The sequence below is a fragment of the Rhincodon typus genome, chromosome 10 (assembly GCF_021869965.1).
Source record: "Rhincodon typus isolate 14 chromosome 10, sRhiTyp1.1, whole genome shotgun sequence".
Lineage (NCBI taxonomy): Eukaryota > Metazoa > Chordata > Chondrichthyes > Orectolobiformes > Rhincodontidae > Rhincodon > Rhincodon typus.
The window spans coordinates 69741755-69762936 of record NC_063341.1 but is presented as its reverse complement, the minus strand read 5'-3'; the positions used below and the strand labels follow the sequence as shown (position 1 = coordinate 69762936).

The 21182-nt window shown below is 41.1% G+C and overlaps 1 protein-coding gene across 3 annotated transcripts in view; it reads left to right on the top strand.

Annotated features, from left to right (window-relative positions):
• The window catches only part of sh3glb1b (SH3-domain GRB2-like endophilin B1b), a 156145-nt gene that overhangs the window by 118671 nt on the left and 16292 nt on the right, over positions 1-21182 (top strand). For all 3 annotated transcript variants that reach the window (XM_048601714.1, XM_048601713.1, XM_048601712.1), the window contains exons 2-5: positions 10598-10739; positions 14426-14554; positions 19499-19632; positions 20624-20716. In XM_048601714.1, the coding sequence (XP_048457671.1) occupies positions 10598-10739; positions 14426-14554; positions 19499-19632; positions 20624-20716 (498 nt within the window). The remainder of the gene's footprint in view (positions 1-10597; positions 10740-14425; positions 14555-19498; positions 19633-20623; positions 20717-21182) is intronic.

The window sequence follows — 21182 nt, the reverse complement described above, 5'->3', positions numbered from 1 at the left end:
CTGTTTTCTTGCTGACCTGCTTTGGCTCTTTATCCTCTAATACTTCAGATTTAAAATTCTCGTTATCTTTAAATCACTTTATCTAGCGCCAAGCAATCTTCCACCCCAAATTCTCCATTCCTCCAATCCCTTCATTGTGACAGCTGTATCTTGTCAGCTAGTCACCACACACCTTTCCTTCCCTAAATTCCTGGTGCCTTTCCACCTTCTTCCAATATGCTTCATAAAATGCTGCTGCTTTGACCAAACCTGTGGTTATCCCCTCCCAATACTTCTTTTGGGCTGGCATTCATAATTTTTCTTATCCTTTCTGTGAAATGTCTTGCATTTATCAATGTAGAAAATACCAAAGTGTTGTTACACTAGTGCTAGCAGTGCGCATTTAAATTCACCAAACCTTCACAACACAGGACATTTCCTGAAAATGTAAAGTCAGTAAAATGGTTCTCTGAATAAGGAACAGAAAACCTATTTAGCTTGCTCACCATCTTAAAGTGCTAGTTTTACATTTGAAATGCTGATGGCTTGCTGTCTATTTCTTGCATTTCCTGATTTTTGTTTCGCTTGCCAGTATGCATAATTTTAATTCTGCTTATTGGTTGTTATGTCTGCTTTTGTTCGTACTGGTTTAATTTTTGACAACCTCTTGAAATCATAAGGTGTGGCAAGCTTTGCACTTGTGGTTATGACACAAATAATTTCACTGTCTGTTTTTCGTTCATGGATTGAAACTAGACATCTGTTAATTTTCTAGATAATGCGTGTAGTGTTTTGCTTCAGTATGCTGTTCATTTCTGTGTCATGTTCAAAGGACACTTAACTCAGGTCAAGCTTCTTTTGTCTTATCACTTGTCACCTTTTTTTCGGAATCCTGCGCCATTTGCCAAAAAGTGTCCAATCTACCTATACTCTTTTTTTTTTCTGTTTTGTCCAAAGTAGCTGCTATTAGTAGAAGATTCTGTATGTGATCTTTATTAAATAGTTTGCTTCCCCAGGTGATCTATCTTGTGTGCAGAATGGAAGCAAAACATGGGTACCCGCATGGGCCCAAGCTATGCCTGCCTCTTTGTAGGATACGTGGAACAATCCCTCTTCCAAAGCTACACTGGTTCTATCCCCCACCTCTTCCTCTGTTACATTGATGACTTTATCGGCGCCGCCTCATGCTCCCACGAGGAGCTCGAACAGTTCATCCACTTCACTAACACCTTCCACCCCAACTTTAAGTTCACCTGGACCATCTCCAATACTTCTCTCTCCTTCCTGGACCTCTCTGTTTTCATCTCTGGCAACCACCTGGAAGCCAATATCCATTTCAAGCCTACCGACTCCCACAGCTACCTAGAATACACCTCCTCTCACCCACCTTCCTGCAAAAATGCCATCCCCTATTCCCAATTCCTTCGCCTCCGCCGCATCTGCTCCCGAGGATGAGGCGTTCCACTCCCGGACATCCCAGATGTCCTCGTTTTGCAAGGACTGCAACTTCCCCTCCACACCAGTCGAAAATGCCCTCAACCGCGTCTCTTGCATTTCCCTCAACTCATCCCTCACCCCCTCCCTGCAATAACAACCAAAACAGAATCCCCTCTCTCCTCATGTACCACCCCACCAACGTCCGGATCAAACGTATCATCTTCCGACTCTTCTGACACTTCCGCCATCTGCAATCTGACGCCACTACCAAAGACATTTTTCGCTCCCCACCCTTATCTGCCTTCCGGAGGGATCACTCTCTCTGTGACTCCCTTGTCCGCTGTACACTCCCCACCAGCCCCACCACCCCGGGCACTTTTCCCTGCAACCGCAGGAAGTGCTACTCCTGCCCCTATGCCTCCCCCCTCACCCCCATCCCAGGCCTCAAGAAGACCTTCCACATCAAACAGATGTTCACCTGCACATCTGCTAATGTGGTATACTGTATCCACTGTTGCCAATGTGGCCGCTTCTACATCGGGGAAACCAAGCGGAGGCTTGGAGACCGCTTTGTGAAACACCTATGCTCGGTTCGAGACAAACGACTGCACCTCCCAGTCGCGAACCACTTCAACTCCCCCTTCCACTCCTTGTACAACATGTCCATCTTGGGCCGCCTCCAGTGCTGCCACAATATCACCCGAAGGTTGCAGGAACAGCACCTCGTATTTCGCTTGGGAACCCTGCAGCCCAATGGTATCAATGTAGACTTCACAAGCTTCAAAATCTCCCCTCTCCTGACCTCATCCCAAAATCAGCCCAGCTCGTCCCCACCTCCCTAACCTGTCTGTCGTTTCTCCCACCTATCCATTCGCCCCACCTCCTACCTACCAACCTCATCCCCGCCCCCTTGACCTGTCCGTCTTCCCCGGACCGACCAACCCCCACCCTAACTCCCCACCTGCACTCACCTTTACTGGCTCCATCCCCGCCTCTTTGACTTGTCTGTCCCCTCTCCACCTATCTGCTCCTTTATCCATCTTCCATCCGCCTCCCCCTCTCTCACTCTTTATTTCAGAATCCCCTTCCCCTCCCCCATTTCTGAAGAAGGGTCCAGACCCGAAACGTCAGCTTTCCTGTTCCTCTGATGCTGCTTGGCCTGCTGTGTTCATCCAGCTCTACACCTTGTTATCTCTTCCTAACTAACATGCTAGTGGTATGTAAATTGTGTTAAGCTGCATAATTGATCTTGTATGCTGTTTAGATATTGCATTTTTATACTGTGACTTGAAATGAATATTTTAGCACTTTTATTTTCCTTTTTGCTATAACAGCTTCCCATAGAACTGAAAATATTTAGCAAGAAGAGTATTAGTCTGTCAGCACTCAAACTGCATCTTAGAGTTTTGCTGTTATGTGACAAATCAAATGACTTGTATACATGGTAATGTAGTGCAGTGGAGTTAGTTGACCTAAGGAATGTAATCATCATCCTGTCACTGCTAAATTGCTATTATCAGGGTAATAGCCTGCTGTTAAATTCAAGCTGAGGTGTTTCTGCCATTTTTAAAATCGAGAGACTGACATGAATTCACGTAAATGTGGCATTTTATTTCCTCGTGGATTCAACGTTTTTTTTTCTCCGAACTTAAAACATAAGGGCTCTTCAGCGGCTGTTGTGAATCTTAAATCTTTACCTTCAAAATACTTTTGGTGGAACTGCTTGGTTTTCTGCCCTGCTCCTGCCAAAAGAAGAGGAGGATTTTTTTTCTCTGTTGAAGGCCGAAGTCTTGAAACACGAATTGTATCAGAGATAGTAGGAACTGCAGATGCTGGAGAATCTGAGATAACAAGGTATAGAGCTGGATGAACACAGCCGGCCAAGCAGCATCAGAGGAGCAGGAAGGCTGACGTTTCGGGCCTAGACCCTTCTTCAGAAATGGGGGAGGGGAAGGGGGTTCTGAAATAAATAAGGAGAGAGGGGGAGGCAGATAGGAGATGGATAGACCACCTGCCCTGCCCCCCCCCCCCCCCCCATTTATTTCAGAACCTCCTTCCAGCTCTACACCTTGTTATCTCTTGAAACATAAACACTGTTTCTCTTCACAGAAGATGGGAAGTGGGGGAAACATACCAACGATCCTCACTCTTTATACCCTTCTTTCTGTTTATCTTTTGTTGCACTTCAACCTGTGTATTTTTCCACCCTTAAATTCACTGTTTGATTTCCCAAGGCTGGGTTTCCAATCATGTGAGGAATCAAGGAGTTTTAAACTGAATATTTCTGACCGAGCAGAATGTTTTATGGATTTGGCAAAGGAAGGAGACCAACTTCGAACCTTGATGCGTGGCTTGACTTCTAGGGGCCAGCGAGGAACTATAGTTTGGATTTAGTGACTGTTATCAAGGCATGCAAGAAACTCTATTTGAGATGGGCCTAAAATTGAATGCAGTAAAATTGCAATAGGTTGATTTGTGGGGTCCGCTCATGAGTTTGCATTCAGCAGGGTTTTTGAGAAAGCCAAGGAACCTAGTTTTTTGCCTACGAGCATGCTGTGAAAATAAATGAAATAAAAATGCAGTGATACATTAAATATATTGAAAATGCCTTTTATTATCATTTGTTCACACCTCAATGGCCCAACGTTGTACAGTAAAAGCCATTTAAAAATGTTTGGAGTTAGCTCTGAAAAAATCTTTTTTTTCTGTTTATCATATCTTTGGACAGATGCAATACAATCCACCATTTTGTCTGTGTAGCCAAATGTGTTTTGTGTTTGCGTATTGCAGTGCAAAATCCTGGTGCACCTCTATAGCCTTTGTGGTTGCACTTGGGGAAGTGGATAGATAACTGAGCGAGCCATCATGAGGCTATTCAAGGTCATCGGCTTTCTCAGCCATACTCATCAGGTTTTTGTTGAACGATGGCTCGCCTATGAATTGGCGCTGTGGTGTGACCCCTCGTCCTGGATAATCTGGCTAACTTGGAGTTACCAAACCTGTTTTATCCTGGGGATCCTTCTATTGGATTACCTGTTCTGCTTTCGGGAATTACTGTAAACTTTAACACAACCAGAGTTTTGGATTATCTGATTCTGACAAGTCACAATTTCACTATATTAGTAAAGAAAGTGGGTTAAGGATAATGGGATGTATGGACTGAGTAATAACTTAGGATCGGGGTGGGGAGGGAACTTCTTAAATTGATTGGAATATATTTTATCAAATGGTTTTGGATGTATATATCGTTGACTAAACTGCTTTGCTGGAGTCCCTCACAATATCTATCCTAGCATAGATACATGTCTTGTATATCATGATACAGAATGCTGTTTTGTGAATTGCCTGGCAAGTAATTTAGTTTAAGAGCAGTTAGAGATGAGCATCAAATACGAGTTTTGCCAGTGATGCCACATACCATGAAATAACTTTTTTAATCATTAGCAGATGGGTGGCTTTACTAGCAATTGAGAGTACACTTCTGTACAGTATATACATAGATAGCTGTGAGCCCAGATGTCTCCTCAGTGGGGGAAAAAAATGCTTTAGATCACAGTCGGACTTTGGACAATATCTCTATTCATTAAGCATTGTCTGTCTCCTAATTTCACCATTTGCTAAATCACAAGATACATGAACAAACTCTCTACTGTTAACTGTTTGGTCTAATGCAGTAGTTCTGGTCAAAGACACCAAAAAGCACATGTAGTATGCGAGTGTGAGATATAACATGTGTCTAGGGTTTTAGAGTAGATTTGTAGCTCAGGTTGTGGGTGTTGTGGTTGGTTGGCTCACTGAGCTGGTTCATTGTTCCGCAGAAGTTTCATTACTGTTCCTGGTAACATCATCAGTGCAGTCTCCGATGAAGCGCCGTTGTGTTTCCCTGCCTGGTATTTAAACTCTCGAGTCCGTTGAGCTGGATTACCTCACTTCCAGTTTTTCTTCGCAGTGGAGTGTATACGGGGTCAACTTTTATGTGTTTGTTGATGGCTTTCTTCGTGGAGTACCAGGCTTCTAGGAACTCCCATGCTTGTCTCTGCTTTGCTTGTCCCAGGATCTTGCTGTTGTCCCAATCGAATCAGTGGTTCTCCTTATCCATGTGGATAGAGATGAGTGAGTATTGGTCATGTCTTTTTGTAGCCAATTGATGTTCGTGTACCCTTGTTAATTTCCTTCCTGTTTGTCCGATGTAGTGTTTGTTACAGTCTCTGCAGGGGATCTTATAGATGACATTGGTCCTGTCCAGAGTGGGAAGTGGGTCTTTGGTTTGGGTGAGCAGTTGTCGTAGGGTTAATAAGGGTTTGTGCGCTATTCTGATGCCCAGTGGTCATAGGAGTCTTGTGGTTAGTCCTGATGTATTCCTGATGTAAGGTAGTGTGATGAGTGTCTCGGGGCGTGTAGTGTCTTCCTGGTGTTGTTCGTTTTGTAGGCATCTTCTGACCCAGTTTTTCGGAGATCCATTGTCCTTGAACACCTGGAAGAGGTACTCTTCTTTTCGGTGTAGCTCTGTGTTGCTGCAGTATGTTGTTGCTCGTTTAAATAATGTTCTCACGCAGCTTCGTTTGTGTGTGTTAGGATGGTTTCACATTGTTTCCCTTGCTAGTGGTATGTCTATCAATGACAGCACTACTAGAACAAGAGCAAGACCCCAGTGAAACCATCTCCACAGACAACATGCTGAAGCTACTGGACCTATGCCTCACCACCAACTTCACTTTCAACGGCCAAGTATACGAACAGATCAACGGGACACCCATGGGATCACCTATCTCCGGACCAATAGCCGAGGCGTGATGCAAAGACTGGAAAGTACGGCCCTTCCACCAATCCAACCAAAACTATGGCTACGCTATGTAGATGACACCTTTGTCATCAATAAACGGACCAAGGTAGAGGAGACACACAAACTAATAAATAACACCGTTACCGGAATCAAATTCACCAGAGAGGAGGAGAAGAACAAACAACTCCCATTCCTGGATGTCATGGTAGAGCGCAGGACAAATGGGGAATTCCTAATGAAGATACACAGGAAAGCCCCACACCCTGATCAAGTACTGAACTTCAACAGCAACCACCCTAACAGTTCCTAGAAGCCTGGTACTCCACGAAGAAAGCCATCAACGAACACGTAGAGGTCGACCCCATATACACTCCATTGCGAAGGAAAACCAGAAGTGAGGTAATCCAGCTCAACGGACTCGAGAGTTTAAATACCAGGCGGGAAAACATAACGACGCTTCATCGGAGGCTGCACTGATGTTCCCCAGAAGGGTAATGAAATGTCTGCGGAACAATGAACCAGCTCGGCGAGCCAACCAACCACAACATATAACATGTGACTTAAGTTGAGTAGAAGACAGCCCATCATTAAAAAAGCTATGATATAAACTACTGCTCCAATGACTCAGAGCTTGCTTTCTCCAGAAACATGAGTTGCTAATTCATCTCCACCCAGCAAAGTATTTCTTCTATTTGTATCAGGCCATCTACCCTGTCAAGCTGCCTGAAAATTTTGTATGTTTCAATAAGGTTGCCTTTCGTTCTTCTTATCTCCAGTGATTGAGGAAAACTTATTCAATCTGTCCTCAAAAGACAATCTCTCCATACCCGGAATCAATCTAGAGGGCCTTCACTGAACTGCTTCTGATGTTAGTATATCTTTCCTTCGAAAAAGGTCCCAAAACTTCATAGTATTCCAGGTGTGGTCTTACTAGTGCCTTGTATAGCTTTAGCAAGACTTCCCTATTTTTCATCTCCATTCACTATGAAATAAAGGCAGACATTTAAAGTTACCTTATCTGTTACCTGCTGAGCTTATATGCTAGCTTCTTTATGATTTATGCACAAGGACTCTCAAATCTATTTGTGCTGCAAGTTTTGCCATTTTTCTCCATTTAAATATTCAGCTCCTCTTTACCCCGCTGAAATGCGTAAACTCACATTTGCCACATTATAAGCCAAGTTTTTACACACACAACATTAATCTGTCTCATTCTCACCACTTGCCTTTTGACCTATTTTTGTTACCTGCAAACTTGAAAATAGTACAGTCACTTCTATCTTCCAAGTCAGTAAGATATTGTAAATAATTGTAGCCTAGCACTGATCCCTATGGCACACCACAAGAAACAGGTTGCCATCCTGAAAAAAATCCCTCTTTTGCCATCTTTGTACTGTTTGTTAGTCTGTCCTCTTTCCATGCTAAAATACTACTCAAACTATTAGCTAATATGTTAAGGTACCACATGATAGGGCACTTATCAAGTGCTTTTTGGGAATTCCGATATATTGCACTCACTGCTTTCCCTTTATCTTGCTTGTTACCTCAAAAAATTCTGAATTATCGGGCATGATTTCTCCTTCATGAAGCCATGTTGACTCTGCTTGGTTATATTATGTGTTTCTAAATGCTGTGCTGTTGCATCCTCCATAATAAACATTTTCCCAAAGACGTTAAGCCAGCTTGCATATACTTACTGTATATTTTTGTCTCTTCTCACTGTTTTAGCCAGTATGTGTTCTAGTTTATAATTTTTATTTCTATGCTGTATGGACCTTTTTTATTTGTATTCAATTACTGCAGTGTTTACTCTATTCAGATGAGATTGTTACAAAAGAATTTAATGGGAACAGGATGTAAGATTAATGCTGACATCCAGCGTTGGGCTTTCAAATTCCGATGGGCAGGAAGCCTCAAGGATCCTTAAAATCCATTACATCACATCAGTGTTGAGTTATTAATGGTTCCCTGTTGAGTTTACCATGGTGACCAGTATGATCATTCATAGTCTCCTGTGATTACTGATTTGTCAGCTTTCCTGGTGTGGTGCAGATGAAGTGCACATTAGACTAAGAGTTGAAAATTCAATTACATTTTAAATCAAAATTTATCTTCTGATTTCCTCATTTAAAATCTGAAAATGCTTGTGCTGTCAAACCTTTATCACTTACCTTTGTTTTTTTTTCTTCACGTTACGTTACAATGGATGATTACGTAGAATGCTGTTTGCCTCAGTCTTGTTCTCCTACAAGTAATGGGTACAAAATGTTGACAAACTTAAAACCAATTATGACTCAAAGGAAACTGGTTTGCAGTTTTTTTTTTGATTAGATGTTTACTATCTTATTTAAAAAGTGTTTTTTTTTCTTGTTTTTATTCATGTGATGTGGTCTTCACTAACAAAATCGACATTTGTTGTCCAGCTCATGCTTTGGATGCTGTGCTGTCAGCTGGAAATCTTGGCAAGCTAGATGAAGTCTTTATTTACAGAAACACTGAAATTTCTGGGCCTTAAATTCAAGATTTTGACAATTACATTTTTAATGAGCCTTGTTTAGATAATGCTGATAATTTGTTGACTATTGCTTTGATTAGTTTTTGGGTAAATGCGTGCAGGATAATTACATCTGAATGTTTCTAAAATCTGTATGCTGCTTTAAACTTGGGTGTATGCATAATACAAAATTTAATTAATGTGTAAAGGTCTAATTCATTTTTTAACATGTTTTGGACTTCAGCTATGCTAGCCTTAACGCATTTCACCTTTTCTTCTATAATTGTAATTTTCAATAAAGTTTAGCATCTGAAATAAAGTGAAAACAGAATCAACTTGCCACTGACATCTTTAAAAATCTTAATGCATAATGCTTTCAGATCGCTGCCTACAGTTTGCTTCTATTGCATGCATGTCAAAGTTTAAAGTTGCACTAACCTTAATAAAAGCATGTAAAAATATTTTGTGAATCAATGGGAAAGATAAAGACTTGTATTAAGACAGCAATTTTCATAACCATATCTCAATGCTTTATAGCTGTTGGAGTGCTTTTTGTAGGTGTATTCACTGTTGTAATGTAGGAAACACAATAGCTAATATGTGCCCAGCAATTTTTTGTTTTAAACTTTTGAGGGATAAATATTAGTAAGAGATAACACCCTTGCTCCCCTTTTGAAATCATGCCATGGGATTATTTGCATCCCCCTGAGCAGACAACTGCAGTCTCTGTTTAACGTTTCATGAAAGACGGCTCCTCTAGTAGTGCAGTGCTCCCTTGGTACTGCACTTGAATGTCAGCCGTAATGTTTCTGCCTACACGCTGGAGTGGAACTTGAAATTGGCACTTTATGATTCAGGGGCGAGTATACTGACAACTGGGATATGAACTGACTAAACAGTGTTACAGCAGAGTTTTGTGGTAGTAACTGTCCTTCATTGCTGTTAATGTGGAACTCCAGACAGTAGTGTTCAGAATTAACCTTACTCAGCTGAAAACTCTCCATTCAGAGTTTGCATTATTCTAGAAACTGTTCTATTCCTACTGTCCATTTAGAGCAATGCCGTGGAAGCATTTTATTTCTTGGCACCAGAAAGCTATTTGAGTAAGTTGCAGTCGATTTCAGTATGGATGGTATGCACAGTCTGACTTGTGTCAAAATTAAAGGCGGTACGATTTTAGATGTTTCTTTCAGACATTTGTGTTCAGAGCGAGATTTTGAAGGACTGATGGTGGAAGCAATGCACAGCACAATTAGAAATGCATTACAGAACACAAAAATGTTTGTCTGTTTGTATATTCTATGGTGTAATCAAACAAATTATATTTAATCATACTTTGCGTTTCCAATAAGTATGAGGCATATCTAACACAAATTACCAATGTTAAGAACAAGTATTGAATAGAGGAACTGGATGTAAGAGCTATTCTTCTTCCTAACACTGAATCCTTGAGGTCATTTAATCAAGCTCTACAGTTGGGTTTGGTTTGATGGGGTGAATTCAAATCTCTTTGGTAGGCTACTAAATAGATGTCTAATTTTGAGACACAAAAACAGAAGTTGCTGGAAAAGCTCAGCAGGTCTGGCAGCATCTGTGAAGGAGAAAACAGAGTTTTCTGAGGGAGGGTCACCGGACCGGAAACGTTAACTGTTTCCTCCTTCACAGGTGCTGCTAGACCTGCTGAGCTTTTCCAGCAACTTCTGTTTTTGTTCCTGATTTACAGCATCCGCAGATCTTTTGGTTTTTGTCTAATTTGAGAGTTTGCTATCATTAATACTATCTTTACAGTGTTAGGACAGCATATAGTTATTTCCCAGTGGTGTACACTGGAGTTGCAGTATTGTTATACTGAAAGTCTTTCCGCAATTTATAAAACTTACTTTCATCTAATTAGTCTGCTTCAGTTTACAGAGGAGAAGCTGGGCCAAGCTGAGAAGACAGAGTTGGATGCCCACCTAGAGAATCTACTGAGCAAAGCAGAAAGCACAAAACTATGGACTGAGAAGATAATGAAACAGACGGAGGTGTTGTTACAACCTAATCCAAGTAAGAAATGGTTTATTGTGTAAATTTTTTTTTTTTTTTTTTGAAAATGCCCTAGTACCTTCAGTTTAGTATTAGATTTAAATACAATAACCTTAGAACTGCAGTTCACAGGATGTGTAGAAGTTACAACCCTTAACTGGGACAATCAATTCAGTCAGTTCATATTGGATGCTGTAAATTCGAGCATTTATGCTATGATGTGCCTTTTTTAATTGTTTTATGTCTTTATATTGTGTTACCGGCTGAATAAATCAAACCCCTTTGGAAAACCATATTCACACCATGAAAGAGCCCTTAGATTTAATTTTGGTCAAGTTAGGCTGTTTTATTTATGGTATTCTTAGAGAGAATTGCTTCGGAGCATGTGATTTGATTTTTTTTTAATTCAAACTTGGCTTCTTGCGTGTTCAACTCTTAATTGTATTTATTGGGATGAAGGAAGAATCTAATTAGCTTGAAGAGTTTGCACTATTAAGATTTGAGGTTACATAGGGCAGAACCTTTGGTTTGAAACTGTAGAGAATTTCACAATTGAGAATTTATGGCTTTGTGGTTTTTCAAGGTGTCAGTTTTTATGTACTTTGGTACTTTCATTGCCAAAAGTGAGAAATGTAACTACTGTTCGTAAAGTTTTTAAAGAATCCTGTTACTAAAACTCTTCAACTTCATATCAGTGTTTCTTGCTGGAGATTTCTCAGAAAGCACATTTAAAATTTTTCAATGGTTGAGAGATGTATCAAAACTAAGTTTCTTAACCATCTGCAACGTTGTCAGCAAGAATTCCCTTATCCAAAGTAAAGTTGTTTTTCCTTACACTATACCAACCAACATGATGGCTGAAAGTAGAAGTAAATAAATCAATAAACTCTGACTACACACCTCACCTTTCAGTAGGGACTCCTATTCAATTCTTCTGCATTGTCTGTTTCCGTCACACACTTTTTATCATGTAGCCTTCCATACCAGCACTTACAAAATGTCTTCCTTTTTCCTCAATTGAAGATTTCCCTCCCCATTGTGGTGACAGAGTGTTTGACCACATCTGTTCCATTTCATGTTCTTCTGCAGCAATGCCTTCCTGTCCCCTAGCTTTCCAAAACCATGTGAGAGCTCCTCTTCTTGCCATTCACCCCACCAGCCTCTCTCTTCAATGCATAATTTTTCTTCACCTCAGCATGATGCCACCACCAAACATGTGTTTGTCTCTTTTCAACATTCCAAAGTGACCATTCCTCCATTACACCATCTCTCATCCTTAAACCTCTTCCCTTCGCAAGTCATAGCATCTCCAGGAAGAGATATCTCCTCACTGTTTACCATCCAAGGCGACAAACAGTTCTTTGAGGTGAAACAGCAATATGCAACTACTTTCAGTGTAGTTTGCCATATTGATTCCCCTCAATATGGTGGGACCAAATGCAGATTGAGTGACCAGTGTTGCAGTCCACAAGCCTGAGCTCAAGTTTTTACCATTTTAGTGCTTGAATATGATCTGACTAAGACTCTCTACCCACAGCCCCAGAGGTACTCTTTTGAAGTTCAGAGAGTCCAACAGTTCCAGATCAGAAACTCTGCCCCCATTTTGTTTTCTTTTGACTTTTCTGATTTACTTTGTTTCTTTCTTTGGATGCAGGTAGCAATTGCTTATGACACTTGCGTTCACAACTGCACTCGATGTATTCTTTTATCTTTCCTAATGCTGCTGTTACTCCCCTTTAATCCTACACCATCAGTCCTTTTGTCATTAACCTCTCCTGCCTTCCAGTTTATCATAGGCCTTCTCTTTTGTTCTTTTTCCCACTCTCTCCCATTCACTTGCTTCAAACCTGTTATGTGTGTAGCTTTCCTAATTCTGGCAAAAGACTATCAGTTGAAGTGTTAATTTTCTATCCCCATAAATGATAACACAACATGCTGAATATTTCCAGCATGTTGTGTTTTTTATTTCTGATTTCTAGCATCAACAGAATTTTCCTTTTTGTATGCTAATGTTGAGCATCTGGTTTCAAACATCGGACAAGTTTCTGGAGTATAAAACCTTTCAATCAGCAAATCATGATGAAGCTTAAAGTTTCTTTTCTTTCTTTTAATTTTTAGCTGTGGTGATGAGAGGTTAAATAATGTTTATCATTTGGAATAGAAATTTGGAAACATAAAAAATAGGAAAAGGAGTTGGCCATTGGGCCTTTGAACCTGCTCAATATGATTGTAACAGACCATCCAACTCTGTACCCTGGTCCTGTTTTCTCCTCATACCCTTAAATCCCTTTAGCCCTAAGAATTATATCTAATTTCTCCTTGAAAGAATTCCCCAGGCTCACCACTCTGGGTGAAAAAAATCCTTCACATCTGTCACTCACTCACTCTCTCGCACACGCACACGCATTTAGTCTTCAAAACCCCAGTGAATATCATCCTAACAAATAGAGTTTCTCTTCATTAATCAGTCATGTAATCCCGTGAATCAGTCTGGTAACCTTTCATGGTACTCCTTCTGTAGCCAGAACATCCTTCCTCAGATAAGCAAGCCAAATCTGCACACACCACTCTAAGGGTCTTGGTGAGACCACACTTACACAATTGCAGCTAGACTTCCTTGCTCTTGATCTCAAATCCTCTTGATATGAAGGCCAACATACCTTTTCCCACCTCCTCCACCTGCTGCACCTTTGGCTTATTTTCAGCAGCTGGTGTACAAGGTCACTCAGCCTTATTGCACCTTTCCCTTTCCCATTGTTTCTTGAGTAATGTTTCTTAGTGCTGTGGAATAGTGGTGTATTTCACGCAGCCTGTATTGACTTCAAACTCTCCCAGTTGAGTTGCATCACAAATTTAAATGTGTGGAACCCCAGCAGTGGGGTTCCAACTAAAATTAAAACAGAAAATACTGGCAAAACTTGCCATGTCTGGCAACATCTGTGGAGAAAGAAAAGCAGTTAACATTTTGAATCCAATGACTCTTCTTTTGAACCAAAATTCTGTTAACTTTTTGCTTTCTCTCTCCACAGATGTTTCCTGACCTCCTGCATTTTTACAGCACTCTTTTTTTATTTAAGATTCATAGTATTTTGCTTTTATTTGAGTTATTAAACTGTGCAAGATTACCCAATGCTATCAGCATACCACCATCAGCTGTCCAGGGATGGGGATGTGCTTTGGTGTTCTTTAAGCAAGATTGTCAGCTGGAGTTAGCTGAGTGTTCGGGTTAATTTTGTTCTGTAAACTCATGCCTACAAATAAATCAATTAATAACACACACAAGGTGGTTCCTCTAAAGAAAAAAAAACTTTACAACCAGCAGACAATGGAGATTTTCATCCCCGTCAACTTGAGCTTGAATGGACCTATCTCATTCAGTAACTGTAGGTAAGAAATGGTATGGAGCTAAAGTCTTTAAGTGAAGATGAGGTACAGATCCGTGTTCATCTGAGTGGTGAAACAAGATTTGGGGACTGAATAACCTACAGTTGTTTCTATTCAACTACCCAGTCCACAAGTAGAATAATTGTTGAAATCAAGCACCTTAAGATATTCTGACTGAATTCATGATTGCTGTTAAAATGCAACTACAGTAGTTTTTAACTGCATGTGGCAAATGCAGAAATTGAACCTCATTTGCAGTCTTCTAATATATTAGCATGATCTGTAAATCAGATTTCATTCGCTTCTACCCTTTCATCTTTCAGATGCAAGAATAGAAGAATTTGTATATGAGAAACTGGATCGAAAAGCACCACCTCGTCTAAATAACTGTGAACAATTGGGGCAGTATATGATTGAGGCTGGAAATGAATTTGGTCCTGGCACTGCATATGGTAAGAGAATTCAACCATTTAGACAAAACCTAACTACTTTTTGTATTACTAAGTACAGTTTTAAAACAACTTATTTCTTAAAGATGTTATAATTGCTTACTAAAATAATACCATGGAATGCCACAGGCGCGATTGGCCTTTTCTGTATTGTGGTGTTCTGTGATAAATGGTGGTTTAACCTGAATGTAAACGACTTCAGTATTTTAACATAGTTGACGAACTTCAGCTTTCATAACTGGAGTTGAAGGAGGTGATCAGCCATGACCTTGTTGAATGGCAGAGCAGACTCTGACCAAATGACCTCCTCCAGCTCCTATTTCTTACTTTTCTATGTTCTCTCATCAGACTTAAACCTCCCTGTGCCAGCTTATAATATTAGACAAGTCAACCAACCTGATTGTTTGGTCATTTAAAAGGGTGCCAGTCAAACAATGATCATCATGTTAACAACCAAGCTGTTAATAATTGCTGGCCATTGGGAGTAACTCTCAGGCGTATACTGGTTTCAAATTGCTGTCTTCTGTGCAAAACTTAATTTCTGATCACTTTGAAATGGTTTGATTCCCTGGCACTAAACAACCATAGAGGAATCTCCATTGAGATGAACTCTGTACCGTGGAAAGGCTCTTAGTTAGAACATAGAACAGTACAGGCCCTTCGGCCCACGATGTTGTGCTGAACTTTTACCCTAAACCTAAGGTCTATCTAACCTCCACCGCTACCTTATACTATCATCCATATGCCTATCTAATAGCCGCTTAAATGCCCCTAATGAGGCAGACTCCACTACCCTCTCTGGCAATGCATTCCACGCCCCTACCACTCTGAGTAAAGAACCTACCTCTGACGTCTCCCCGGTAGCTACCTCCTTTCACTTTAAGACTATGTCCCCTCGTAAAAGCTACCTCCACCCTAGGAAAAAGTCTCTGGCTGTCTACTCTATCTCTACCTCTGATCATTTTGTACACCACTGTCAAGTCACCTCTCATCCTCTGTCGTTCTAAAGAGAAAAGCCCTAGCTCTGTCAACCTTTCCTTGTAAGACCTTCCCTCAGTTCCAGGCAACATCCTGGTAAATCTCCTCTGCACCATTTCCAACGCTTCCACATCTTTCCTGTAATGAGGTGACCAGAACTGGACACAATTCTCCAGATGTGGCCGAACCAGGCTTTTGTACAGCTGGAGCATAACTTCACGGCTCTTGAACTCAATCCCTCTATTAATGAAAGCTAACACACCATACGCCTTCTTAACAGCCCTATCCAACTGGGTGGCAGCTCTGAGGGAACTGTGAACATGAACCCCAAGATCCCTCTGCTCCTCCACACTGCCAAGAATCTTTCCGTTAACCCTGCATTCTGCTTTCAAGTTAATACTTCCAAAATGAATCACCTCTCACTTTTCAGGGTTAAACTCCATCTGCCACTTCTCAGCCCAGCTCTGCATTCTATCAATGTCCCTTTGTAACCAAGAATAGCCCTCCGCACTGTCCACAACGTGACTCACTTTGTATCGTCCGCGAACTTGCTAATCCACCCTTCCACTCCTTCATCCAAATCATTTACAAAAATCACAAATAGAAGAGGACCCAGAACAGATCCTTGTGGTACACCACTCGTAACTGAACACCATGTTGAATATTTTCCGTCCACTACCACCCTTTGTCTTCTAAGGGTCAGCCAATTCTGAATCCAATCTGCCACATTTCCCCCTATCCCATGCCTCCTTACCTTCTGCATGAGCCTACCATGGGGAACCTTATCAAACACCTTACTTGAATCCATGTATACCACATCCACTGCTCCACCTTCATCCACGTGTTTGGTCACCTCGTCAAAGAATTCAATAAGGTTTGTGAGGCTTGATCTACCCCTCACAAATCCATGCTGACTATCACGAATCAAACTGTGCCTTTCCAAGTGATCATAAATGCTGTCTCTCAGACCCCTTTCCAATAATTTGCCCACCACTGACGTAAGACTAACTGGCCTGTAATTTCCAGGGTTGAGCCTGTTCCCTTTTTTGAACAAGGGAATGACGTTTGCTTCTTTCTAATCTTCCGGCACTATGCCTGTGGATAGTGAGGACGAAAAGATCATCGCCAAAGGCCCTGCGATCTCGTCCCTCTCTTCCCATAGAATCCTTGGATAAATCCCATCAGGCCCGGGGGGACTTATCTATCTTCAACTTCCTCAGAATTCCTAGCACATCTTCTTTACTAACATCGACCTCCTCTAGCCTACCTGCCTGGCTCACAACGTCCTCCTCTACAACTAGGTCCCTCTCAGTTGTGAATACTGAAGAAAAGTATTCATTAAGGACCTCTCCTATTTCTTTAGGCTCTGTGCACAAATTCCCTTTTACAATTCTTGTTCGGCCCTACCCTTTCTCTGGTCATTCTCTTGTTCTGCACATACATGTAAAAAGCCTTGGAGTTTTCCTTGATCCTATCTGCCAAGGTTTTCTCATGCCCCCTTCTAGCTCTCCTAAGCCCTTTCTTCAGCTCCTTCCTAGCTAACTTGTATCCCTCTAGAGCCTTTTCCGTTCCTCTTTTCCTAAACCTCTCATAAGCCTCCTTCTTCCTCTTAACCAGTCGTTTGGCCTCTCTTGAGAACCATGGCTCCCTCACTCGACCGCATTTTCTCTGCCTGCTAGGGACAAACATATTGAGCACGTGCAGTATGCATTCCTTAAACAATCTCCACATTTCTGTGGTGCTCTTCCCTTACAGCATCTGTTCCCAATTTATGTTACCCAGCTCTTGCCTAACTGAATTGTAATTACCCTTCCCCCAGTTGTAAACTTTACCCTGCCATATGAACCTATCCTTATCCATTACTGTCGTGAAGGAAACAGAGTTATGATCGCTACCACCAAAATGCTCTCCTACCAACAGGTCTAACACTTGGCCCGAGTCGTTGCCAAGCACCAAATCCAAAGTGGCCTCTCCTCGTGTTGGTCTATCTACATACGGTGTCAGGAATCCTTCCTGAACACACTGGACAAAATCTGCTCCATCTAAACTATTACAACTAAAATGTTTCCAATCAATATTTGGAAAGTTGAAGTCACCCATGACTACAACCCTGTGACTTCTGCACCTTTCCAGTGTCTGCCTCCCAATCCACTCCTCTACTTCTCTGCAACTAATAGGGAGTCTGTTTAAAAAAAAAAAAAAACCCCAACAAAGTGACTGCTCCTTTCTTGTTCCTGACCTCAACCCAAACTGACTCTGTAGACACATCATTCTCGAACTGCCTTTCAGTAGCTGCTATACTCGCCCTGACTAGCAATGCCACTCCCCCACCTCTTTTTCCACCGTCCCTGCTTCTTTTAAAGCATCTAAATCCCCGGAGCTTCCAACAACCATTCCTCTCCGAGTTACCCAAGTTTCTGTAATGGCCACAACATTGTAGGCCCAAGTACCGACCCATGCTCTAAGTTCATCCGCTTTATTTCTGATACTTCTAGCATTGAAGTATACATACCTCAAACCATCTCGGTGTCTGCAATTACTCTCCATCGACCGCATTTCTTTATAAACCACCTCGCTCCCTGTTGTGTCTGTTGGAAGGCCGAATATCTCATCCTCTGAATTATAAATTCGGTTCCCCACCCCCTGCCAAACTAGTTTAAACCATCCCATACAAAACATTTAGTTGTGAGATGTCCCTTTTGGTCCAAAGTGAAAAAAGAGAGAACTCTGGATGGAGTGATAATTTGAGTTCCTGGCTGTTAGATCATTGGGTTACAGAGAAGTTAGTCTGGTTAGAGAGAGAGGTTTCAGATAAGAGAAAAAGTGGTAAACTAGACTATAACCAAGTTAACTGTGGAGATGGGAGCTAGTACACCAGAAAATGGAAACAGTACCTAATTTGGTGTTAAGCTACAGCTTGTGCTGCTGCAACGTGCACAATTTGCAAGCAAGCTAAATGAGAATGAATTGTAAACCTACAACAAAGTATAAACGTTTTTATCAGGGTCCTCATCTGTGAACTGGTTGTTGATGATGAAAAGGAACTTTGGAAAATTACGCTATCAGGGTGCAGAACTTGTATGAGTGTGTTCTTTGGTGTCAGCCATATTTGGAACTTCCAATTGAATTTGCAGCCAGTGAAAAACACAAGGACTGAGGGATGTACCAGAGGTAAAGTTAAAACTGCACTGGTGGTCATTTTATTTGAGAGTCCTTTGTCTTTGTAGTATTAGTTGGAAACTTTTTCTTACGTAAGAAATCGTTTGTTATTGTATGAATCTTTAGAATCCCTACAGTGTGGAAACAGGCCCTTCAGAGCACCCACCCAAACTCATCCCCCTATAACTCACTTAATCTACACATCCCTGAACACTATGGGCAATTTAGCATGGCCAATCCACCTAGCCTGCACATCTTTGGACTGTGGGAGGAAACCCACGCAGACACGGGGAGAATGTGCAAACTCCACACAGTCGCCCGAGGGTAGAATTGAACCCGGGTCCCTGGCACTGTGAGGCAGCAGTGCTAACCACTGAGCCACCGTGCCGCCATATTTGGAACCTTAATTTTGCTTAATTTTACATTGATTTTGGGTTTGACTGTAAAAGTAGAAGTTTTAAAAAATGAAATCTTGTCTATCAACTTCTACCAGAGTTTCTTTTTTTAGGGATTCCTTTCTTTTCAGGTTTTTAACCTGTCTAGGGGGAGTCATGATACCGTCCTGCTGTGATGGTCCAGTTATATTTTCAATGCGTAGACCAGTATCAGAAACACAAAATTGCTGCCACAGGATAAGTTGCTGTGTTGGGTCTGTAAAATCCCAGCTGTAGAGAATATAATTCACCCATTATACTACAGGGCTCAAACAAAATAATAGAATTATATTGAAATGGAAGTGAGAAAAGTCCCTATTTTAATCAGGTAAAGGAAGAGCCTGAGTAATTATAAATATTATTTTCCTCCCAACAGGCAGTGCTCTTATCAAATGTGGAGAAACCGAAAACCGAATTGGTACTGCAGAAAAGGAGTTAATACATTCCTCAGAAGTTAACTTTTTGGCCCCCCTCAGGAACTTCCTGGAAGGAGACTACAGAACAATATCTGTAAGTTGAAGCCACTTCCACTTTAATGCCAATGCATCTTTGTTGTTTGTTACATTTATGGCCAGTTTTCCATCTCCAGAGTTCTGAATTTTTTTTTTGTGGATGTGATATTTCTCTCCTTCCTGCCATGTGTACACCCCATGATTGTGCAGGAGAGCAGCTTCCATTAAGAATTAGCAAGCGATAACTTTGACTTGACTTGACTTTCCTTTTCTATATGTCAAATCTGCTCTCTGCTCTTCTGTTGAAATGCATTAGAGACTTAAATTTTCTGTTACGAATTCAATTTAAACTGTAATGTTGGATAAGTGGGTGTTGGCAATTGTCCAGGGCAATTCTCCCCCAGTTTATTTTACGAGCAACATTGATAGCTAATGGGTATCTTAGCAACTATCACCTACTGGAAGCTTGACCTAAAAACCTTAACTGAATAAATTGAAAATGCTTGAATTAATTATAACATCTGCTACCCCAGTTAGTCCACACAGACTGGCAGCTTTCCTTTCTCCGTAATAAAGACAAAACACTGTGGGTGCTGGAAATCTGAATCAGGATGCTGGAGAAACTCAGCAGGTCTGTCAACACCTGTGGAAAATGAAACAGTTATCAAGTTTGGTACGACTCTTCTTCGGAACTCGATGAACTCGAAACATTAACGCTGTTTCTCTCTTCACAGATGCGACCTGATGTGCTGAGTTTCTCCATTTTGTGTTTGTCTTCTTTTTTCTATGACTCAGTTATGCATTTCTTCTGAGACTGTTCCAGCTTTTGTATCTGATTTATTTCCAATACTATCAGACTGAGTTTGAGTGGAGAATGGCTGTGTAGACAGGCCCTTCATTGCACTAACAGCTAACAGTCTGGTAATGCACCATAAAGGATCGTGATGCAGAATGGGAAGAGAGGTCCTTTCTGTGCTGAACAATTTATTCAATTGAATTATTATTGGTCTTCTATATCATTGATGTTCAGGTTTGATTGTTGGTTACAGAAGGAACGTAAACTGTTGCAGAATAAAAGACTGGATTTAGATGCAGCAAAAGCAAGACTGAAGAAGGCAAAAGTCTCAGAAGCCCGGTCAGCAGTAAGTAAAGCACAAACTGGTAGGAATAGCCTGTTGTAATTTTAAGGTAGAGATCTACTTGGAAAATCTCCCAACTATTGAGCCCTGTATGCTTAAAGTATTCTGGAGATTTGTATATGAAAGTGTAAGAAATTATTCTTAGAACGCAGACAGCCTTAAATAACAACTTCTGTTATGGTGGATAAGCTTGTTTGTAAGTTTTTAATTTAAGGCATTATCTTAGCCAAGTTTAAATAAATATCAGTTATTTAAAACATTAACTTGATTCGAAATGCTGTAAAGGATTTCTCTTAAGCGCGTTAAGGACACTGGTTTCATAGTAAGGTCACCAGAACCCATATGGAAATATTCTGGGGGACATAGGTTCAAACCCCATCATGGTAAACGGGGAAATGTGAATTCAATAAAAACGTGGAACAAAACCTTGGCTTAATGGTGACCATGTAACCATTTTCAAATGTTTCTT